Below are 25,607 nucleotides of genomic sequence, written 5' to 3' on the forward strand. Positions count from 1 at the left end.
GCTCCAGGTCCGGACGGCTATTCTGCCAACTTTTACAAAACATTTAAAGCTGAGCTGGCTCCGGTTTTGTTGTCTGTGTTCGGTGAAGCAACGGAATCTAAGCAATTCCCTGAAGAAATGCTGGAGGCACGTATAATTGCCATACCAAAACCCGGCAAAGACCCTAATGCTGTAGCTAATTACCGACCTATTGCTTTGCTGAACACAGATGTCAAGTTGTTTGCCAAAGTGATTGCTAGTCGCCTGTCTCGGCTGTTGCCGGTTCTCATTAAACCGGATCAGGTCGGATTTGTGATGCATAGGCAAGCCCCAGACAATACACGTAGAGTTCTCAATATTATAGAATATTATGACTACCGTAGGGAGCCTTTATTGATCCTATCGCTTGATGCCGAAAAGGCGTTTGACCGCCTGCACTGGGGTTATTTGATGAAGGTTTTACACAGTTTCGGTTTCCAGGGAGGTATTTTAGATTCCATTTCGGCCCTATATACTTGCCCTTCTGCGAAGGTATTTGTAAACGGTTGTCTATCTGACAAATTTGACATAACCAACGGCACACGTCAGGGGTGCCCACTTTCGCCACTCATCTTTGCGCTTGCCATTGAACCTCTGGCGGAGATGATCAGAACCCTCAAATCCATACATGGTCCCTTGCTCGGAGGTTTCTCCCATAAAATAAACTTATTCGCAGATGATATTTTACTGTGTTTACTCCACCCAGAAGAGTCCCTTCCAGCATTGCATGCCATTTTGGATCAATACGCAGCAGTGTCCTTTTACAAACTCAACACAGCAAAGACAGAAGCCCTCCCTCTTAACATCCCAACTGTAATTTTGGAGAAACTACAGGAGACGTATAGATATACATGGAAATCTAGGTCCCTCAAATATCTGGGGGTGCATTTAGCTAGAGACCATGATCTTATTGATTGTAATTTTGGGCCCCTCTTGAAAGCTTATGAAACTTTAACAAAAGAATGGATGCTACATGAGGTGTCCTGGCTAGGAAGGATTGCAGCTGCAAAAATGGTGCTGCTCCCGAAACTAATGTATTTATTTCGGACCATTACTAGACCCCTATCCAAATCCATATGTAACAAATTTTACCAAATACTAACTAAATATATTTGGAAGGGGAATCAACCCAGAATAGCGAGAAATACCCTCTCCCTCTCTAAGGAGACAGGCAGAGTGGCCTTCCCAGACTTGGAGAGATACCATTCAGCATGTATACTTAGCCAGGCAAGGGACTGGTTCATAATAGACTCTCCCAAACCCTGGGTAATTATTGAAAGGGAACTTATGCGCCCCTTTCCCCTTCCTGATCTATTCTGGCTGCCCTCTTCTGAAATCTCCTTCAGACCGGGATTCTGTAAAGCAGTTCAGACTACAATAGTATGTTGGCATACCTGTGTTTCCTTAGATGAAGAGATTTCCCTGCCTTCTCCTAATCTGTCTCTCCGATCAATAGCCAATTTGATCCCTGATATGCACTTAGGTTCCTGGGCGAAGGTGGGCCTCTCTTCTTTGGGGGATGTATTCGCGGGGGAGGATTTGGCTTCTTTTGTGTCCCTTCAAACGCAATTTGGTTTAACGAGGCAGGACTTTCATAAATATTTACAGCTGAGACATTGGTTGCACAGTCACCTCCCTTCTCCACTTAAAAAACCTGCCTTCCCATCACTGCTGCTGACTCGCCTACGATCCTCTAATCACAAAGGTGGTATATCTTGCTGGTATCAGTATCAGATAATGTTAATGTTAAAAAAAAAAGGGAAACTTCCGTGTCGGCTTAAATGGGAGAGGGATCTGGCTGTGAACCTTTCTGATGAGGACTGGAATATTATTTTTCGTTCCAGTTTTACTATATCCAAATGTATCAACCATTCAGAAATGTATTACAAATTACTTCAGAGAGCATATTTTACTCCTGAAAGGCTGCATAAGATCTGGCCCTCTGTCTCGCAATATTGCTGGAGAGGTTGTGGTTTGGTGGGAGACATCTTTCATGTCTTTTGGTCCTGTCCTCTACTTCGCCCCTTGTGGAATGCAGTATTTTTTATGATTAGTAAAATAGTTGGTGTAACTATTCAGGCGGAGCCTCTAGTTGCCTTATTCCACTTCTATCCTGGGGAATTATCACGTGGCGAGAGATATATTATGGGTCATGTGCTGATTGCTACAAAAGCTACAATTGCTCAGGGGTGGAAGACAGCCTCTCTCCCCAACATCACAATCATAGAAAACAAGATCCATAAGCATTTTGTTTTTGAAACAACAGGTGAGAAATACTCCTCCTCCGTCAATTCCATCCATATGAAATGGTTTAAATGGGGAGAATATAGGGAAAAACAAGGCCATTCCACCATTTATAGTGTTCCGGTTGTTCCCGGTGTTCTCTGTTCACCTCACGCAGATCCGGGGCAGCTCCATTAACTGAATATTTAGTATTTTGTCTATATGTGTTGTGAAGTGTTTTATAAAACATTTTTCTTGTCCTAAAAAGTTTAAGTATCAATTATATGTACAAGGACCAAGATCGATTGATTTATATTGTGATATGCTATATGTCTGGCTTACCCCTTTTCCCTTCTTTTTCCTTCTGTATCCCCATTTCTTTGTATTAAACTTTCAATAAAAACTATTATGAAAAAAAAAAATATTAAAAAAAAAAAAAAAAAAAAAAGACACAGACAGGCAGCACTAGCAAAAGTCACATACCATGCAGGAAGATATACTCACTGCACCTTTCCACTACAATCAACCTCCCAGATTCAGTGTCTGGGAGGGCTATAGCGCTGTGTACACTGTCCTTGTCGGGGGAGAGGTACACAGGGGGACCGGTCCGCGTGCTCCCTGAGAGTATCCACGCTGCCAGTAAGAAAATGGCCGCTGGAGACCTCAGAGGAGGAGTGGCCGAGGAATCTGCAGCTCAGCGACGCCAGACTCCGAGCTGAAAGGCGCGCTGAGCTGAGGGGAGGAGCCGCTGACAGGGAAGGCTTCCTCCCCTGGCTAGCATATTAACCCCCGGGTTGCCGGCATCCCGCTTGCCACGATATTAACCCTGGTGGTCTAGTGGTCTGGCGGGGTATGCCTCCGCTGGAGGGGGGGCCCGCCGCCACCGCTAGTGCCCCCGGTCTGTCCCCTAGACCGGGGGCATGGGACTGCATTTAAAAGGAACCCGCGCACCGCCGCTAATCAGCGGTGCACGGCTTACCTGATCTCCCCGGCGTCTTCCGGCAGCAGTCCCGGGGGAAGCCAGAGTCCGGCTAGTACAGATAAAAAGCTTTAGGGGGCTGCTCCTGCAGCCCCCCCCGCAGGGTGACCCGACTCCGGCCGGGCACCATCTAAAACTGAGGTGCCTGTGGCTCGGGGGCGGGGTATGGGGGAGGTTGGACCCAAGTGCATCCTGGGAGCAGCTAAAAGCTTTAACTCCGTGGTGCCCGAGGATCCAGGATCCAGCTATACCCTGTGGACCCCTATGAACCCTGAAGTAGAAATAAATGATTGTGAGTGCTATACTGGTCATCATTCAATCTGACTAAAGTCATCCTCCCGATATATACTAGAGCAGGGGTCGACAAATCCCAGGCGCCAGGTCGCCATGGCGACTAAGATTTTAGTCCTGGCAACCGGGATTTCCAAGCCCCACCCCCACAGGGAAGCACCTGCCGGGCGCCCGCTGAAATGTTACCGGCGGAAGCCCGACTCCCTGCAGTGGCAGCCGGAGCTCACTCCTGAGCTCCGGCGTACGGCTCCCCCTACGGGCATTATGGGAGAGACGTCATGATGTCTGTCTCATAGTTCCGGAAGGACGGCAGCGGACGCAGGATCGTGGCCTAAGGTAAGTATTTTTTTTTTTGTGTGCGCGCGTGGCACACTTAGAGGGGGCTTAGTACTGGGGGCACCATTTCAAGGGGCTTAGTACTGGGGGCACCATTTCAAGGGGCTTAGGACTGGGGGCACCATTTCAAGGGGCTTACGACTGGGGGCACCATTTCAAGGGGCTTACGACTGGGGGCACCATTTCAAGGGGCTTACGACTGGGGGCACCATTTCAAGGGGCTTACGACTGGGGGCACCATTTCAAGGGGCTTACGACTGGGGGCACCATTTCAAGGGGCTTACGACTGGGGGCACCATTTCAAGGGGCTTACGACTGGGGGCACTGTATGAAGGGGCTTACTACTGAGGGCACTATTACAGGGAGCTTACTACTGGGGGCACTATTACAGGGAGCTTACTACTGAGGACACCATTACAGGGAGCTTACTACCGGGGGCACTATTACAGGTCCAGCAGGCGGCAGAAGAAGAAGCAGCAGCAACGGCGCGGCGGGACTCGGGAGTCTTGACGCCGTGGAGCTGTGCCAGCACAAAGGTAAGTTTCTTCATGGGGGGGGGGGGGGGGGGGGAGCTAGTGCTGGGGGCCCGACTACAGGGAGCACTGCAGAAGGGGAACTGCTACAGGGGGCATTGCTTAATGGACACAGCTACAGGGGGCATTGCAGAAGGGGCACCTACTGGGGGGGCATTGCATAATGGGCACAGTACAGGGGGCATTGCATAAGGGCATAAGGGCCACAACTAATGGGGCATTGCTTAATGGGCACAGCTACAGGGAGGATTGCAGAAGGGGCACAACTGCAGAGGGTATAGCATAATTGGCACAGCTACAGGAGCATTGCAGAAGGGGCACAGCTACAGGGGGCATTGCAGAAGGGGCACAGCTACAGGGGGCATTGCAGAAGGGGCACAGCTACAGGGGGCATTGCAGAAGGGGCACAGCTACAGGGGGCATTGCAGAAGGGGCACAGCCACAGGGGGCATTGCAAAAGGGGCACAGCCACAGGGGGCATTGCAAAAGGGTCACAGCCACAGGGGGCATTGCAAAAGGGTCACAGCCACAGGGGGCATTGCAAAAGGGTCACAGCCACAGGGGTCATTGCAGAAGGGCCACAGCTACAGGGGTCATTGCAGAAGGGCCACAGCTACAGGGGGCACAGCTACAGGGGGCACAGCTACAGGGGGCACAGCTACAGGAGCATTGCAGAAGGGGCACAGCTACAGGGGGCACTGCAGAGGGGGCACAGCTACAGGAGCATTACAGAAGGGGCACAGCTACAGGGGGCATTGCAGAAGGGGCACAGCTACAGGGGGCATTGCAGAAGGGGCACAGCTACAGGGGGCATTGCAGAAGGGGCACAGCTACAGGGGGCATTGCAGAAGGGGCACAGCTACAGGGGGCATTGCAGAAGGGGCACAGCTACAGGGGGCATTGCAGAAGGGGCACAGCTACAGGGGGCATTGCAGAAGGGGCACAAATACAAGGAGCACAGCATAATGGGCACTGGCATTCTCAATGTATTTTATGTGGTTCTGGATTTCAATATGTATTTTATGTCAACGTGGCTATTTCAATGTTTTCTATGTTGCTCTGGCTTTTTCTATCACTTCAACAGTGAAAAATGTATATTGGGAAGATTATGTAAAATGTTTATTTTTAATGTCCTGGGCTCGCCCCCAGCATGACTAAAAATGGGGGTGTGACACAAGGTCATGCTCCTGCAAATAACCAAAGGCGTACGCACAAACATGGGGCGTGACCTTGTGACAGATAGGCCACGCCCCTTTTTCTGCCTGTGCGCATGCTATCGGCTCTTTCGATTGACTACATATATTTTTTTGTCTCTTTGTCTCCGACTGGTTGGCCACCCCTGCCCTAGCACATAAGTCACGGTTAAGGATATAAACACTCAGGCTTACATATAACCGAGAACTACACATCGGTAACTATATAACTAATCTGGGTTTCAATTCCAAGCAAGAATATTAAAGCACACACACTGAAAGAGTAGTGGAATACTACATGCAAGAAGATGGCATTGTATGATGTGTAAAAATCATTTAATTGAATTATATAATTAGCCCATCCTCATGGGTAAATACCTAGTTTGTCTATCTAATATTATCATATCATCAGTCGCACTGTGGCTAGGAGACATGTTGAATGGAGTACTGGAAATAAGACTCCTATATTAGAGTCTGTGTAATTTTTGCTGTGTGTGAAGGATGAAGTCAGCATCCCGACAGTCAGGATGCTGAAGGTCAGAATACCAGATCCGGAATCCCAACGGTAAGTATCAGAGTTAGGTTTAGGCACTAGGGGGATGGTTAGGGTTAGGCTGTGTTAGCAGAGGGTTAGGGTTAGAATACTTACAGAAATCTGTCAGGAAACTGCTGTCGGCATTCTGACTGTCAGCATCCCATGTGTGATATACGAATATACAAAAAGTACCGTTCTTTACTCAGGAAAATAAATCTCTAAGATGTAATATGTGAATTACCACTCTAAATTAAAAAAAATAGCCCTAAATAAAGGGTAATTGAATTGTTGCTTTATGCATAATAGTTGCAAAAGAATAACATTATGTCTGGGAAAGTATGTGGAATGGAGTGTAATAATTAGAGCTCCTAATTCTGATTAATAATACAACAAACACAAACTTTAACATATTAAATAGGGATATACACAACCTAAAGACTAACTTATTAGATGTTCATAGCTACAGCTCAGTTGTAAGCCAAGTAAAGTGTTTATAGCTACCTTAATATATCACATTCATTGGGTAAAATTAATATTCAACATAATTCATGACAATTCTCTAGATATATTGAAGTATGGGCCTCATTGATATATAATTTAGGCGCTATATTTAAGCCGTGATAAGCCCAATATTTATACACAAGTAAGGTCCACACTAAACACTGGTCTGTGACATTGCACAGCTTTAACATGTCCGACTTCACTATTTTGTTTTATTTCGCCATTTTGATATTTCCACTTGTATTGAACAGTAATTAATAATATGTTATATTTTATACAGTGGAGAAACAAAAATCTTGTGCACCCCATTGAAAGACTACTTTCTCCATTTTTCTCTCCATCTTTTCTATGTAAGTATAGGTTTACTACTTCCTCCATTCTATCTGGTTGCTGAGTCATGCAGTCAGCTTCTCCAGGTCCAACATCCCCTGAAACACACACTGTTTACTTTGCTGACAAACCACCATATGACCAGAATGGGCAGTGACTGCGTTAAAGGAAATCAAGCATGACATGTACATATAGAGAAAGTAATTATTTATTTTGTGTTATCGCCAATATGTACTCTGACTAGATATAAACAGGCAAAGATAAACTTCTAAATTCCAACTGGGAAACATGTTTATGGAAAGACAAGAGAGAGCTTAATCAATTACGGTAAATTCAAGTTTCCCTAGTGTGTCCACTCTATCCCCTTTAGATTGTAAGCTCTTGTGAGCGGGGTGCACCCTTGATTTCTTTACATAATAAAACATGGCAATAATTTGCTTTATTTGTGTAACACCAATGGCTTATAAACACAAGTTGTGTATTCACATGCTTTTCGAACAAACAGAAAATTCATTGATTTCCTAAAAAATGAATCTCTGTGAGTAAAGTTCTAGAAGAACATTTAAATGTACTTGCATTTTATTTACACTCACCTGTAATACATATATCTGAAAGCTGATACCCAGGTCTATAACAGTGTCTTGATTCTTGATGAAGTTGTTAAACTTGTTGTTGAGATCAGTGCTGACGCTCATATCTGTATACATTCGATGCAGCTTGCTGGTGAACTCGTACCCACACGCTTGCTGTAACAATATGCTATGTGTTACTTGCTGCACAAACTGACCCGGTCACATTCATATCACCCGCCGTCCATTCTCTACTTGTCGATCAAACTTCGTGGTGGTGAAAACAACAACAAAACGCAAGACTGCAGGTTGGGATTATTTGAAACTGATTGAAAACAGTAGTATGACACATATTATTACAATCTTATTCAAAGCACGGGAAGAACCCGGTATTCAATTTGGCTACTGTCCAGTTTACAGACATTCTCCCCAATGTTTCCACTTTGAAACGGTCAGATTTTCTGGTTCATACCTGGTTTTTTTCCCTGGTCAAAATTTGCACTTAAAATGATGTGGTTATTACATAACAGGAGAGCGAACATAACTGACTACAGACAACAAAATTCTAAGCTGAAAAGGAAATTCTATTCAAAAAAAATCAAAAAGTGGAAAACCTATACCTTAACATTACCCTGAAACAGGCTCAAATCAAGGAAACCAGGGAAAAACAAAAGTAGAAACACCGTTGCAACCAGGAAAACAAAACCCATAGTACAAACACTGGGGCAGATGTATTAAGCTCTGGGAAGTGATAAAGTGGAGAGCGATAAACGAGCAACCAATCAGCTCCTAATTGTCATTTTCAAACACAACCTGTAACATAACAGTTGGGAACTGAGTGGCTGGTCATTTATCACTCTCCACTCTATCACTTCCCAGAGCTTCATACATCTGGCGCCTGATTCTCTCAGAGGTCCTGTGTAAGCAGTGCAGGCCATTTTACAGCAGGAAAAACACACACGCCAAAAAAGCAATTCTAAGGTCGGTGTCCAAGTAACATTTAGTGTGTATTTATAACCCTTTGCTTCTTTCACATCACGTGGGTGGGCATCCAGCCTAACTTCCAGACCAGCTTCATTGTCCGTACCACAGACTTCATCAAACTCTGTACCTCTGGCTGCTGTGCAACTATAACACCCAGAATGCTCTGCATGCCCCAAGAACGGCAGAGAATGTGTTGAATTAAAGTATAACAGCTGATAGGCCACAAGTTGTCTTCCTCTCTGCCTGGAGCCTTAGACAGTGTAACCCTGCTACATCTGCTATTTGTACTACTATGGGCCGTATTCAATTAGTTTCACACCTGCAGAAAAGTTTTGCATGCCATACTTTGCCATCATCACATGTTTTGGCCGTAAAAACTTTTCGTGCGCGCCCCCGCTATTTGCCGTATTCAATTCCAAAAGACGCGAAAACGCTTCCCGGTGAATGTAAAACAGGCAAAAAGTGCTGTCAGAATTGGGGAAACCAGCTCGACATCCCCAAAATGATGCACTAACATTGGGGATCAATGTAGATGTGCCAGAATAGCCCTAATACAGCTATTTGGGGTACTTAAGTTGTGTCAATAGCTTCAAATTAGCATATTTGCAAGTGGTGAAGAATAGCATTAAGCAGAATTTTTTGGAGAAAACAAGTAGTCCTGTCAAATTTGGGGTACTTCAAAATGGGTGCTAGCATAATTTAAAGTCGCTAAAGTGAAGTTTTAAAAAAAGCACCTAAAGCAAACACCTGCAATAAAAAAAACCCACTTTGAATTTGTGGGAGTACTTTTTTGGGGTGTAACCCACTTTTTTTTTAGGGATATTTTGACACAGTTGTCCTTTGTGGGGCTGTCCCAAGGGTTCTGAGTGGTTTCACCACCTTGGTACCCCAAAATAAAAAAAATGCACTTCTTTTCTCCTGCTATTCAGAGGCAAATCTTTTTTGCGTATTACATTGCATTGAGTTTCCACATAGGCGAAAAGTATTTCGAATTGAATATGGAGATAAGTTTCCGACTGGCGAAAAGTTGCAATCTGTGATAACTTTTCGCGGATCTTGGCTTTTCGCAGCAATTGAATACGGCCCTATGTCTCTCAAAATAGTACTATCCACACACACACACACACACACACACACACTGCTGTAGCAAGTGGAAGAACAAACAAACTGAATATTACCTTTAATTTATTGATCATTGTCTCTTCGGAGTCCATCGACATTGACAAACCATGAATTAATCGTTTTGCCAACATTCTAGCATAGAACTAAAAAACATACAACACAACAAAGACAATAAAAACATAGAAGTTATCAAACACAGTGCAAAGTACAGAAGGACATCAGAAAGTAGGGCGCGATTTTTATTAGGGCAATAATATGAAATGCAAAACCAGAAGTGTTTCGCATTTATTATTAAATTGGAAATCCGCCGCTTAGTAAATATACTCCTAGGTCTTCAGGACACTGTCCTATTGTGTGTTTTCATCCTACCTCCCAAAATTATCTCATAATGTATGTGACTTTGAATCTACTTAATGGATCAGCAGAAATAATGATAACACATAGTGCAGTCCTAGGGGCAGATGTACTAAGCTCCGGAAAGTGATCGGTTGGTACTTTATCACTCTCCAATTTATCACTTTCCAGAGCTTAGTACATCTAATCTAGGGGTGGGCAATAAGTGGCCCCTTAGCTGTTGTAGAACTACACATCCCAGCATGCCCCGCCAGTTTTGCTGTTTGGCCATGCAAAAACTGTTGCATAGCATGCTGGGAATTGTAGTTCAACAACAGCTGGAGGGCCGCTTATTGCCCACATCTGATCTAATCACACTGTTCTTCTCCATTTTGACAACTTAGCTCCTTTTAGTATTACCTGTATGCAGATGACTCCTACAGTTATCTATTCTCTCTGGATCTTTCACCATTTGTGTGTATTACTGAAGGTGCACATCCACTAGGCGAAATTAAAGAGCGATTGAACGATGATATCGTTCAATCGCTCATTAATCATAAACATATCGTGCACTATAATGTCGGAAACGACCAGCGATGCGCGCTCCCACTGGTCGTTTCCAACATCAATCATCGCCTGAACATGCTGGTCAATCTGCCGATAAAGACAGATTAACTATGTTCAGGGATGAGGGAGGGTGCCTACAGTGTAGGCACTGCAGTGGATGAGGAACGATTGTACGATTACATAGTTGTAATCATACTGTCGTTCCACTATCTGCTAGTGGATGTGCCCCTTAAATGTCCTTCTGCCACCTAAAATGTCATTCATTTAAAAATCAAGCCGACAATTTTTTCAGAAGTCAATACAATTTGTCATTTCTATTTCTGTTGTAAACCTGACCACAAACCTTACTTTTCAAGCGTGCCATCTAGAGGTGACTGTTTTCTCAGAACTGTCCTATGTTCCATCATATACTAAAACTGTCACTTTCATATAAGAAATCGCTCCAAAATCAGCACTTCTCTCACAGAAGACACTGCAAACCTTAAATAAATGCACTCTATAGCCTGCAATAACTGTGGCAATCCCCTTCTTGATGCTCTTCCCTTGACAGGACTCGTCCTAGCTAGGTATTACTCTGTCCAAGCTGCCAGCGATCATGAAACCTAACATGGATTGGATGCAGCTATGTTGTACTTGAGAGTAATTCCAGACAGGTGATGCCAGAGGAGGTGCATCTAACAGGTTCTGGAAGGTAGAAATCACCATGAAAAGATGTGTCCACATAAACCTATCCTTACAGAATACAGTGAGGGCTGAAATCCAGTAAAGACTTCAAAGTATAATTTATCTTTTTAAACTGCCCCTTGAGGAACTTGACTTACAAAGTGGGTTTCCAAAACATCTGAAGCATAGTGAATCGTGAACGTATGTATAGGAGGACCAAGCTGCTGCTCCACAGATGTCCTTTACCGATCCCAAAGCCTAGTCCTTGAGGTCAACACTGACCTAGATGAAAGTGTGCCTTAAGAACTTCAGGTACCTAACATCCGTCCTTCTTATAGATGAAGATAATTCTCTAATCTGACCTGCAATGGTTTGTTTTGTGTATCTTTATTCCTGCTGGAAGAACAAAGAGGTGTTCCATCTTTCAAATTCTTTCACTCTGAATAGGTAAATAGACACTGTTCTTACAAGATGTGATGTATGTAATTTCTTTTCCTACTCATTTTTTGTGAGAAGAAAGATGGTAATGTGATCTCCTGGTTCAGGTGGAATGAGGATACTACTTTTAGCAAAAAGTCTGTCTGGCATGATATTTAAAAAAGGCTCTTCTGCCCACAAAGCTGACGTGACGGCAATTAAGAATACCACCTTTCAGGTCAGGTATTTCAGAGAAGCTTTCTGTAAGGGCTCAAACGAAGATGACAATAAGGCATTCAATACTAAATTTCGATCCCACAGGGCTATAAATAATGTAATCTGTGGACAAATTATTTTTATTGCTTGACAATCTTTTAATTAAGTGTTCTTCCACTAGTCTCCATACCAGAAGGATAGTTAGGGCAGATATTTGTACCTTTATCAACGATACGGCTAGTCCTTTCATAAAGCCATCATGCAAGAACTGTATGACCTGTGAAGTCGCTGCTATCATAATATAAAACTTAGTTCCTGTCCAGGAAATAATAGTTTTCCAGATTCTATAGGACTTTTGTCAGAAGATTATTAAATTAGCCTGTAGCATGACCTAAATTACCTGATCAGAAAGTACTTTTTTTTTCCCAGGTATTTCCGCTCAACCTCCAAACTGTCAAATTGATGCAAGATAGATTCGGATTGAGTAGTGGCCCTTGATGCAATACAGCCAACCTGCTTGGTAACACCCACGGGTTTTTCTACGCCCATTTCCAGAGCGTTTGAGAACCATGCTCTTCTAGGCTAGTAGGACAGTATTGCCACTACCTCCATCCGTTCTACCCTTATTTTTGTCAGTGTGCAAGTTATCAGAAGGAACGGTAGGAATATATACCCCATCTTAGCTTGAGTGTCTATGGCCTGTGTCCCAGGGAGAAGATACATGGAGAATAAGTGAGGCTGCTTTGTATTCAAGTTTGTTGCCAGCAGGTCTATTTCTGGGCAACCAAACCATTTCACTATGGCCTGAAAGAGTCTGCTCTAACATTTTATATACCTGATGCATGGGAGTGCTGAAAGGGAATTCAGGTGTTTCTCTGCCCATACCATAATTCTGGCTACTTAGAGCCTGGCTTTTGATAGCACCTTGGCGATTCAAGTAGGCTACTAATGCCACATTGACTAAAGGGGGGTATCCACTCAGCGATTTAAACAAGCGTTTGCATGATAACGATGTCGTTAATTGCGCATGCATCGTGCATGTTGTGGACGGAAGCGACCCGCGATGCGCGTGTCCGCAGGTTGCTTCCGACATCCCCCGTACATGCAAAGTCAACCTGACGATCTCGTCAGATTCTGCATGTGCGGGGATGAGGGATGTGCCGGGACTGAATGAGTGAACGTTCAGTCTAGGCACATCACTAGCTATACAAACGACAGCACGATTGCAATGTCGCAGTCGTGCTCTCGTTTGTATATCGCTAAGTGGATACCCCCCATAAGAACACTTTCAGGTGGACCTCCTTTTAAATGGCCCTGGAAATTACTGCTGTCCATATTGCTCTCATCTCTCACTGGTTCGAGAGAGCAATTTCTTCTGTGGGGTCACAGGACTACCCGCTGCAGAATGGAGGGCCAAGGGAATCATTTTTCGGTACGGTGCACCATTTATAAGGCCCTCTGATCTTTGACTGCCCGGGTGCATGCACAGACCACCCCAACCGGGCATCCTGGTCTCGCAGTGTCAGTGGCCCCCCAGAAGTGCATGATGGAGGACCAACTTTCGGTTCCGGGCCACTGACATGCTGTAGTCCCGGAACCAGCCCCCCTCCCGGCCGTAATACAGACCCAGCCAGCCCAAACATAACACTAGGACACCCACTGCACCTTAACCAGAAAGACCCCCTTGCTCCAGTTGTGTGTGCTCAACTGGGTGATAACCCATCGGTGCCACCCAACCACAGAATGCGGCTGCAATAGGCACATCGGTGGGCCAGTGATGAGGTAAGTCCTAATTAGGATAAACAACAACAAAGTTCTTTACTCAAGCTTAGGTGACGGGAAAAAAAAGACAATGCGGGAAGAGGAGGAGCTGGGATACATACACCAGGTGGACTGTCCCTTTTAGGAAAATGTCCTGTCTACACTTAGGGGAATGAGTTACTAATCCAGGGTAAGGGCTACCATGGAGGAGCCAAGAAGAAATCCATGTGAAGGACTATCCTTTTGTTATCAATGACACAGATAAATGTGCCTGTAATTCAGTGATTAGATTGTGTATGAGTCACATTTAGTACAATTCAACCCCACAATCAATGTATGTAGAGGACTAATCTTTTACACCAGTGATGCGTATACACCACATTAAATTCACCCTAATGCAAAGGACATTAGGGTGAAGTTTTCTTTCTTCATGGGAAAAGGTTATTTTAAATATATTTAAAGAACACTTTCACATTACCGGCATCCAATTCCTCTTTGTATAGGTATTAAATACATATCAGCACAAACTTGTTTGCTGACTAAGCTACACCAAAAAAACACCAAGTGATTTGTCAGATTTAAAACCTACCTTCTGGAAAACATCTTTGTCATCGATGTACTTGAAAACTGTAATGAAACTTGTCAACTTGTCCTCCACTTCATTCTCCGTCATTCCCTTGGCAGATTTCTTCAACATGTTGTCACAGTACTTAGCCAGCTGGGTGGATTATTAAACCATAGAAGGAGCACAGGGTCAAGCTCTGCATTAAAGAATCCTTACACTATTTCAATGGGGCTAAGAGGCTGACTATAGTGAAAAGACAACTTAAAAATAAAAATAAAAAAAATCCCCTTTCAAAAATTACTATTTTCTAATGATGTACAGTTGTAACATACAAAATAGTCTCACATAGCTACTTGCAATGAGATGACTCACCAATTCAGGTGCTTTGCAGACTGATTTAGGCTCTCTGTAGTTGACAACACATGTGAGAGCCTGTATAGACACAGCAAGGAAGGATTATATGCTTGTAGGGATGTTTATATTGCTAATTTGTCATGCTCATTTAATCAGAGCCAATTTAAGGCAGTTATCCACTTGCCGATAAAAATGAGCGATTGAACGATAACGTTCATTAATATCATGCATGAAAATGTCGAAAACAACCAGCAATGCGCTCTCCCGCTGGTCGTTTTGAATATCAATCATCGCCTGAACATGCTGGTCAATCTGCCTATAACGATGGATTGGCCATGTTCAGGGATGAGGGAGGGTGCCTACACTGAACGACATATCGATCAGTGTAGGCACTTCAGGGGAAGAGGAACGACTGTACGATTACAATGTTGTAATCATACTGTCGTTTCACTATCTGCTAGTGGATACGCGCCTTTAGTATATTTCTTGAGTAATTACATTGAAAAAAAAAAATCACCTCACATATACAGTGCATGTACTTTATAAGGTTTATGCAGATAAGACACATTGCAATTAGATTATTTACATTTTATGAGCTAGAGGGAAAGATGTACTAAGCCTTAGGGGCAGATTTAATCAAGCTTAGCTCCTGTCACTTTACAGGCTGTGTTTGAAAAATGACAGTTAGAAGCTGATGGGTCGGTACTTTGTCTCTCTCCAAGGGTTAGTACTTCTCCCCCAATGTCTTTACATTTGTTTAGTTCAAATAGATTTGTCTGTCTAAAGAACACACAGATTTTTTAATTACTTGGTAGTTTAAAATACTACAGTTAAAGATCAGTGGAACAATTTCAAGAATTATCACAAATTGGATTTTAAGAATCCAGCCAGGAAAACAGAACATATATCATTGCAATAAGAGAGTTAGCTGGTATATGGGCAGCACAGATGGTGTAATGGTTAGCATTACTGCCTCAGCGCTGAGGTCGTGGATTCCCACTACGGCCCTGTGTGGAGTTTGTATATTCTCCCTGTGCTTCGTGGGTTTCCTCCAGGTACTCTGGTTTCCTCCCACACTCCCAAAATAAAAAAGATGTAGGTTAAATTAACCCTAGTGTGTGCCTGTACATGTGGTAAGAAATATAGATTTTAAGATCCACTGGGGTAGGGAGTAATGTGAGTGTGCAGATATTCTCAGTAAAAGCACTGCTGAATAGGTGTGCTATATATATATCTGGTAATAAATAATAATAAATGTATGAGGCTTTAGTGAATGACTGGTAGAAACCATGGGCCTGATTCAGAGCCGTTCGCTATTTGTGGTCGTTCGTTCAAAAACAAGGGGTGGCTATTCAAATGATCCGTTCGCAAATTGCAGTCTGTTCCCACCTCTAAGTCTGAACTAGCGAGCAAAACATACGCTCGTTTATTTGATAAAAACGCCCCCTGGCCGCACGCACCATACGTCATGTCCGCTATTTATTAGATTAATCGAGTACATCGTACAGCGTATGAACTGCTCGCTATTCTGTGGTTGGTGTTTTCAACCGCTATTTTGCGAGCAGTTCTGAGTTAAAAAAAACCAAGTGACGTGGTCAATGGCGCTGCTGTATTAATTATGCACTTCCTTAAAACGCCCGTTTTGACCTTTAAGCACGCCTGCGTTCGGATCTCCACTCCCCGTTTTCAAGCACCTTCCCCTGTTACCACCCACATATGCCTCATTCTGTCACTCAAAATAGCAGGCCCTCGCTATATTGCGTACCAACGATTTTCGGCCGCACTGACTGGTTCGCGCATGCGTACTAAAAACCGTACGCATGCGCAGATGTGCGAACATCGCTCGGAACGAGCGTACTGCCGCTAGCGAGTGGCTCTGAATGAGGGCCCATATCAGTTGGTCTACCTCACTATTGGCTTGTATGTACACCCAGCTCAGCAAGTCAGGACATATTAGGGAGAGGTCAAGAGACAAGTTTGGTAAAACAAATTGTTTCCTTTTGTAAATCATACTACTTATTTGCATCGTAGGTTAGATTTTATGTTCAATCTTAGGATATTTGTCAAGACACTATGGACTATGAATGAAAATGAGAAATGATGCTTAGAATTGATTATACTAAAATTTTTATATTTGTCTTTCATGACGGGTAGTTCCCATACCTTGTCTAATGCGCTCATAAAATGTTGATCTCCATTTAAAACAGTGTTGACAAGCTGAACAAATTTACTGTGGACTTCTAAGACAGACTCCACAAATTGGGTTGGCATCTGAAAGCAAACAAAACACTACAATAGTAAATAAAAAAAAAAGAAAGAAAAAAAAATTAATTAAGCAAGATGCATAGTAAAAACACCTGCATCATTAATTTTTTCTTTTAGAAAATTTGCATTATAGACTAATATCACAAGGTTGCAGCCTATCTATTCATTTTGTGCTCCTACAATATACCTAGTTCCTAGTGGAGAGACAGATTGCACCCTAATAAACACCGAATGAGCTCATGGTGACTGACATGGTCACTGGAGAGATGAGGGGCGAACACTTTCCCAGAGGATAGCTCATTACTTGTTTATCATAAGACAGCTGGATTTCCACAGGATACAAAGATGGGTAGATCTCAGGTTCTTGATTGGACACAAAACTTGGGAGAATAAAATGTATGAATTATACATCAGAGAAAGGGGATACTCACATTTTCCTGAGAAAGATTACTGATCGCTCTAAGGCCCTCATCGTGGATATGGTTTTGTAATTCCTGAATCATGTGAGGTAAGCCATTGGATACAGCACGAAGGAGGGTATACATATTGGCCATGTCTGAAATTAGTAAGAAAGACAAGTCAACGGCATTTTAGCATCTGAAGCAGTAAAAGTAATGTTCCACTGGCTTCAGGGTCACTGCAATGCTACTAGCAGGAGTTATAGCAATGATGCCGTTTCTTCCGCTCCCAGTGAGCTGCCCCTTCAAGGAACAGAACAGTGAGTTACCTACAATCCTGAGCAGGGTCCTGCTCAATAGGGTGTCTCCACCTCATATAGAATGTCTTCACACTCTTCCTTGAACAAAAGTGTTAAAAAGACAGGGTATATATGAGTGATTCAGATACCCTCTTACAAAATAGGCCTAGAAAATGCAATATTTAACAGCGCCAAGTTCCCATGGACAGCTAGGGTTCCTGGATCTCAGGAATGGATGAAAGTCCTACTATTCATACAATTCCATAAGCCAGGAGGAGGAATAGCTGTGAATCCACATCATCAACTGATTGAGAAGAAAGCTCATTAGTGTATGTAAGATCCCCACTCTGCTCCACTTACCACTTCTCCTTTCTTGTCTAATGATATTGTGACATTCTGCGTGAAGGAACTGCAAGTGGTCGGCGACCATTCTCTGTTGGCATTCATGAATCACTTTACTATATGAACTGGGGTTTAAATACTTCCTACATCGAATCTCTTCATCTTTTAATCTACCTAAAATCTAAACAGACGTATTGAAAGCAAATAAATTGGAGAATTATATAAGCAGGTAAAGTAGCTATCACAAGAACGCTGTCACATTAAGCCGCTCTATGAAATAGAAATAGTTATAATTATCAAAACAAATCAAAAGGCAAACAATTAGTAAATAGCAATTTTAAACATCCACAACTGCACCAGACAACCATAATTTTGAAACAAAGAACTATCTAGATGTTTGCTCAGACTGTATTGGCTTGGCCTGGCTTTATTTGGTACAGTTTACTATTTATGCAGGTGCAATGCTCATGATTGATGCTTCAGATGCACGAGCAGTCTGACTTCTGGGAAAATAAACATTCTGATTTTAAGAATGTTCTGGGGAAATTGGAATATATGGGAGCCATCAATGGGTTGTTTTTTTTTGGACACCGGGAAAGCAGACTATTTACTTTAGCCACCGTAAACACTTTCTATAAATATACGGATATCAAACATTTTTAAAAAGAAATTCAGCCTCTTACAAAGTGATCTTACAAGCAATGCAATTAGTAAGAGCTGCAAGATGGCATTTACAAGCCATTAAACTCAAGAAGCAGTATAGAGGAAAACTTTCATCTCGTGAATATAAACAATGAAAAACAAAATATATATGGGGAAGAGAAGAAAAAAGAAAAAGAATACATACGAACATATTTTTAAATAGCTTACTAATCATAAAACTTACTTTTTCCATATACTGTGAGCAGTTAGACTCTTGTAATAAATTTGAAGCCTCTTGCTTGTAATACTCCCCTGTTTCAGCCAGAAAAGGCCACTCAAACATTTCTTGATAAAACTGAGAGGCAGAAAATGCTAAGTTACTATCATGCAAACAAAGAACAGGGACACTACCTGTAAATCCTATTATCCAAACAGAATCAGGAACTGTGTACCTTTAAGGGAAATTTTTTCTTATACTGTTCAACATGAACAAAGGAGTTGATAACCCCGTGGATTACTTTTTGATTTGGGTCTTCCCCACATCGATCACTGAAATGCAAAAATAAGTAATAAGCACAAAAGTAAAAATCAAGATGGAAAAAGCATAATATGGAAACATGATCACAGGAAAAGACTGGTTATATTTTCTCTATTTTCATGCAAGTTCACATCGAATTTAAATAGATTATAAAAAATAAACACAACATACAGAAATTACTGACCCCTAGGTGGTTGTGCATGTTGGTGACTGTACTTGGGAACACTGAACAGACTTACAGGGCAAAGCTAAAATTTAACACTATTCTTTATTAATTCAAGTTTTGCAAGGTAGAAGTAAAAAACATGAAAGAGATTTTTCAAGTATTTGCACTTGATCTTCCCTTTCTCGGTTCTGGGTCTCTGGTTTCTCATAACACTTCCATTCATTAAGATTGCTAAATGTCTCTCTCATGTTGAGGGCTCGCTGTACAATGTGCACTAATTGCTGCTTTGCCTCTCTAAAGTTGGTAAAGAATTCCTGCATTACTTGTTGTTCCTGTTATACTAGTGCTTTATTCATTTGTATTCTGTGTTGATTTATAGCTCATTCATGAAGCTTACTAATGACTGTTTTGACCTGTTGCTAAATTATATACAGTCAGGTCCATAAATATTGGGACATTGACAGAATTTTCATATTTTGGCCTCTATTCACCACCACAATGGCTTTGAAATGAAACAAACAAGATGTGCTTTAACTGCAGACTTTCAGTATTAATTTGAGGGTAATTACATCCAAATCCGGTGAACGGTGTAGGAATTACAACGGTTTCTATATGTGCCTCCCACTTTTTAAGGGGCCAAAAGTAATGGGACTATCAACTCAAAAGCCATTTCATGGACAGGTGTGGGCTATTCCCTCGTTATTTCATTATCAATTAAGCAGGTAAAAGGTCTGGAGTTGATTCTAGGTGTGACATTTGCATTTGGAATCAGTTGCTGTCGACTCTCAATATGAGATCCAAAGAGCTGTCACTATCAGTGAAGCAAGCCATCATTAGGCTGAAAAATCAAAACAGACCCATCAGAGAGATAGCAAAAACATTAGGTGTGACCAAATCAACTGTTTGGAACATTCTTAAAAAGAAAGAACGCACCGAAGAGCTCAGCAACACCAAAAGACCCGGAAGACCACGGAAAACAACTGTGGTGGATGACAGAAGAATTATTTCCCTGGTGAAGAAAAACCCCTTCACAACAGTTGGCCAAATCAAGAACACTCTCCAGGAGGTAGGTGTATATGTGTCAAAGTCAACAATCAAGAGTGAATATAGAGGGTTCACCACGATGTAAACCATTGGTGAGCCACAAAAACAGGAAGACCAGATTAGAGTTTGCCAAACAACATCTAAAAAAGCCACTACAGTTCTGGAACAACATCCTATGGACAGAAGAGACAAAGATCAACTTGTACCAGAGTAATGGGAAGAGAAGAGTATGGAGAAGGAAAGGAACTACTCATGATCCAAAACATACCACCTCATCAGTGAAGCATGGTGGTGGTAGTGTCATGGCGTGAGCATGTATGGCTGCCAATGGAACTGGTCCCCTTGTATTTATTGATTATGTGACTGCTGACCAAAGCAGCAGAATGAATTCTGAAGTGTTTCGGGCAATATTATATGCTCATATTCAGTCAAATGCTTCAGAACTCATTGGACAGCGCTTCACAGTGCAGATGGACAATGACCCGAAGCATACTGCAAAAGCAACCAAAGAGTTTTTTAAGGCTAAAAAGTGGAATGTTATGCAATGGCCAAGTCAATCCCCTGACCTGAATCCGATTGAGCATGCATTTCACTTGATGAAGACAAAACTGAAGGGAAAATGCCCCAAGAACAAGCAGGAACTGAAGACATTTGCAGTAGAGGCCTGGCAGAGCATCACCAGGGATGAAACCCAGCGTCTGGTGATGTCTATGCATTCCAGACTTCAGGCTGTAATTGCCTGCAAAGGATTTGCAACATAGTATTAAAAAGTGAAAGTTAGATTTAGGATTGGTTAGATTGTCCCATTACTTTTGGCCCCTTAAAAAGTGGGAGGCACATACAGAAACGTTGTAATTCCTACACCGTTCACCTGATTTGGATGTAATTACCCTCAAATTAAAACTGAAAGTCTGCAGTTAAAGCACATCTTGTTTGTTTCATTTCAAAGCCATTGTAGTGGTGAATAGAGGCCAAAATATGAAAATTCTGTCAATGTCCCAATATTTATGGACCTGACTGTACTGTACTGTACATATACATATATATATATATATATATATATATATATATATAGTGTGATAGGATCACTGGTAAAGTGGTCTGTGGCAGGTACATTTGTCCCAGATTCCTGTCTTATGTGTTTTAAACCCCCAGGAGAAAGTCTGCAGTGTAGCAGGCTTGAGTCTCGGCTTTTTGAAAAGCCGGTTTGGGACCTGGGGGTTGTGGGTGAGAGGAGAGGGAGGGCTCCACCCACGGCCACTCCAGGTTTTGGTTCTCGCAGCCTGGTAACAGGCTTGTTAGGGTTCCCACCTGAGAGTGGCCAATATAAGCCTTGTGTGTTTAGGGCTGAGTGTCTCACCTGGGAGAGCAGACAGGGAGTTTGCTCAGAGACACTTGAAAACCTAACTGAGTGTTGTGCTGTGCCTTTGTTGCTGGTGAGGGCATTAGGCCCTGCCAGGTTCTGGTAGTGAGGGAACCACCTGTGAAGTTAGTGCCCCGACAGGGCTAGGATTTATGTTTTCTTTATGTTATTTCTGACACTGTACAATAAAGACTGGCGCCGACCAGCTTGTACTCGCATCCAGACTGGTGTGCTGCTTCCCTGCTGCAGTGTGTGTGTGTAAGGAAGGAGTCCCCTACCCAGGAGAGGGACCTCCTAATCTGACTGTCTATATATATATATATATATATATATATATATATATATATATATATATATATATATATATATATATATATATATATATATATATACATACATATACATACAGAGGTCCTGCACGCACGTCCAGTAACTTCAACAGCGGGGTGCAACCTCCCAAGACTTAACTGTAAGTCCCAATATATCCAGAGAAAGTCCTGTACGTAACAAGAACAGAGGGCACTCACCAATAGCCAACGAATTCTTTTTATTCCATATCTCACATGGGTGAATAACTTTAGTCTTAGTCGATGTTTCGATCACGGAGGACCTTTGTCAAGAATATCATCACTTGTACTTAATAGCCAATAGTGTTACCAACACACACATCACCCGTGACAAGCACCAAACCCCACAATAGTCCTAGTACACGATATACCGTATATATGTTATTTTGAAGATCTGTCCTGCCAATCGGGAGGTCTCCTCCATTCCCTTCCCTGGGGTTTCCCCTACTAACATTTGCTACTCTATTGCCTCTATTTTATCCTCTCTCTCTCTCAGTTTTGAGGTCTCAACCACTGAGTTCCCTCTGTGAGTAATATTATTATTTCAGTGGGTGTCAACGGCTTTTTTTCACGTGTCAAAAATGCACTATGCTACTTCAATGCCTGAAACGCCAAAACACATACATATAGCTCAGACACCGGAAACTCATTTTACTCATGTCCACCCAGACCTAAAGTTCTCTGCTTTTCCTAATGCATTTTATGCTACCTCAGATATCAAAACTAAAGTAGATATTTTGATACATCATACTACCCAAATTGTAACAAATCCCACTATGATAGACCCGCAAGGCCAGAGATGTAATTTCTGGCTCTGTGAATGGATTACCCATGCTCCTAACACGAGCCAAGGTACTTTCTTCACTGAGGCTTTTGCTTTACTCCACAAGCATCACATGGCCATGTTGTGGTGGGTGGGACTTTAATGCTATTTTAGATCAGAAGCTTGATCAAACTGTGCCAGCTACAAGATTGGTATTCTCTAAATGGTTAGAAATTCGTACTGATCGTGCAGTCTTATTAAACGCGACTTTTCACGGGTGCAAATTCTTCATTCAAATTAGACGTGAAAAGTGTTTAGCAACTCCTGAGTAGGTGAAAACATGCTCAAAAGCCCTATTTTTGGCTAAAAACATTGGGACTTGGTTAAGAACCACTGGGGCACCCTCCTTAATACCTAAAAAAAAAAAAAAAATTGTAATTAGCTTTATTTAGCCAATAATGACATGTCATTTTTGGGGTAAAAATGTGCAAAGTGCAGGAAGATGTGTTAATTGATGTGGGACAGGAATATGGGGGTGCTATATAACTGGGACAGGGGTTTTAGGATTGCAGGTGGATATTAGAGGTGTATTTTTAAGTTTTTATTTTTTTTAAAGTGTCTTTAAGTGACACAAATTTATATTTCTAGGCATTTTTATGCACCCCCAATATAAGTATAAAATTTATTTTGCTAAAAAAACAGTTGCTTTCTATCAGTGTTGAATTCAATTCAGTGCGATGTTGAATAGCCTCGGGAGGGAGCTCCCGCAGCTGTTCAAATCAACGCACTGTTAGCATTTTCGGGAATGGGTTAAGTCTGAGAATGACGGTTCTCGCGACTTAACCTGGGTGTTAAGGCGCGGCAACCAGCATTCTCTGACTAAAGTGCCAGGCTCGCGGCTGTTAGCGCCGCACTAAGACGGCAAACAGCTGTGCGCCAGGCACTTTTGTCCGATTTCTCTATGCACCACCCAGGGCAAATCCCTTTAGCCACCCAAACAGCGCGGTATATCGAATAGCAACATCACACTGAATTGAATTCGGACCATTATTTGACAGTTTTAGAAAGAAGTATAAAACAGCCATTTGACACAATTTAACACCACCAAATACTTTTACTAGGGACACTAATACACTTCTATATTGATTTCCTATATAACTTTGCCTTTTTTGGGGTACCAGCAGATCTCCCCATTTTCACCTACACTTATTGCCGGTAAAAGCAGGAAGAATTTTCACGTGAATGCCGCTTTGCGACTTTTGGGATTGAATTGTGCAAAAAACGGTTGCGCGCAGACGTGATAAGCGGAATTCACACACAAAGGGTGTGCAAACTATGCACACTTAAATTACCATTTTAACGCACCTATTTCAATTCCCCCCCTTTGTCTCTCTCCTTGTTCTCCCAAATTGTAAGCAACACAGTAGAGATAAACTCTCACAATCTATGAAAAACCTTTCAAGAAAATAATAACAGCTGACTCATCACCTACCGTTCAGTGAGAAGACACAAAAGCTATGATACTAGGCTCTCACCTAAGCCTGGCGGTCCACGAGAAAATAAAAATCCCAGATTTAGAGACCCCAGATTAAACCCTAACATTGCGCCTACATTGGTTGCCTAAAAAATGTATCTCGTAAGGACCAGCTTAATCATTCATCGCCTGGTGACCATAGCTACCAAAATCTGCCTAATGGCTGCAACAAAAATACTGTGAAAAGGAAACACAAGGTGGACACTCCTCTGACAAGAAAATTAAAGGCTAAACATTGCCGCAACAGGATTATTTCTCTTAAGGATATTCCCAATTGTCCCACTTATGACCCACAACGTATAGCGAAAAGATCTCCTCCACTTTAGATCTCACAGACAGATTGTTTACAGAGAAATATTCAAGATCTCTTTAATCTTGCAACCTCCCTTACATCTCTAAAGCTGGCTATACACTAGACGACAGTTTAAATGAATTTGGCGATAACGACCAATCGTTACGACAAATTCTTTAAATTGTCCAGTGTGTATGCACTATGCCACTGATAAGGCGAGCTCAGGGAGGACAGAAACCTCCCGCTGTCGTTTCGTCGCTGCTGGCATCGGCAAGTGTGTATGCATTTGCTGATGCCGGCACCCCGCAGGATCCAGTCGCTAATGAGGTCGGTACACACTAGACAGTCTAGTGCAGGGGTTCCCAACCACGGTCCTCTAGGCACACTAACAGTCCAGGTTTTAAGAATAGCCACACTTGAGCACAGGTGTCTTAATTAGTACCTCAGTTATTTTTATTTAACCATCTGTGCTCAAGCATGGATATCACTAAAGCCTGGACTGCTAGTTTGTGTGGACCGCGGTTGGGAAACACTGATCTAGTGTGTACCCGGCATAAGATTTATCCCACTTCTCAGAACAAAGAAACCCTGACTGCTGAGATTTCCCAGGTGATAACATTTCTGAAAAATTCCTCTGCTCCAAACTCAGCCTTACCCGATTCAGAGATGTACGCTATTCCGATGTTTACGCAGTTTAGCGATAATCTGCGCATGCGACCGATGCTGCATCTTTGTACGCAGATGCTTGAATTTCCAAAGCTGCAGGTGGGTGTCTCAATACATATCCCGGTGGTTGCGACACTTGCATATTTTTGCACAGCAGCTGTGATGGAATTAGCGTACCCGTTTCCAGATCTAGCGTACCTCTCTGAGTCAGGCCCTATGTTACTAGCCTTTTCATGCCAATTTTTCACTCTACTTTAAACACAATATTGGGTGGGAAAAGTTTTGAAGAGATACCAACAAGGCAAAAATGTAGGTTCTTCCCAGCGAGGGATAGGACTCCAGCTTGTGTGCTAGCTACAGGCACATTTCTCTTCTAAATTCTTTGCCAATATCTTTACGAATGGGCTTGTTGTATTTCTCCATGTTTTTAACATTCTCGTTTTTGTTAGAGAAAAGAA

General features: G+C 42.5%; 1 protein-coding gene across 5 annotated transcripts in view; it reads right to left on the reverse strand.

Annotated features, from left to right (window-relative positions):
- The window catches only part of CUL2 (cullin 2), a 148,004-nt gene that overhangs the window by 49,896 nt on the left and 72,501 nt on the right, over window positions 1-25,607 (reverse strand). For all 5 annotated transcript variants that reach the window (XM_088462695.1, XM_088462698.1, XM_088462694.1 and 2 more), the window contains exons 7-15: window positions 18,889-18,985; window positions 18,681-18,791; window positions 17,813-17,975; window positions 17,187-17,311; window positions 16,654-16,761; window positions 14,509-14,568; window positions 14,161-14,289; window positions 9,671-9,757; window positions 7,533-7,685 (exon numbers count right to left, since the gene is read on the reverse strand). In XM_088462695.1, the coding sequence (XP_088318821.1) occupies window positions 7,533-7,685; window positions 9,671-9,757; window positions 14,161-14,289; window positions 14,509-14,568; window positions 16,654-16,761; window positions 17,187-17,311; window positions 17,813-17,975; window positions 18,681-18,791; window positions 18,889-18,985 (1,033 nt within the window). The remainder of the gene's footprint in view (window positions 1-7,532; window positions 7,686-9,670; window positions 9,758-14,160; window positions 14,290-14,508; window positions 14,569-16,653; window positions 16,762-17,186; window positions 17,312-17,812; window positions 17,976-18,680; window positions 18,792-18,888; window positions 18,986-25,607) is intronic.

This window comes from Taudactylus pleione, unplaced genomic scaffold (assembly GCF_031769625.1).
Source record: "Taudactylus pleione unplaced genomic scaffold, aTauple2 ptg000053l, whole genome shotgun sequence".
In the NCBI taxonomy this organism is placed as follows: domain Eukaryota; kingdom Metazoa; phylum Chordata; class Amphibia; order Anura; family Myobatrachidae; genus Taudactylus; species Taudactylus pleione.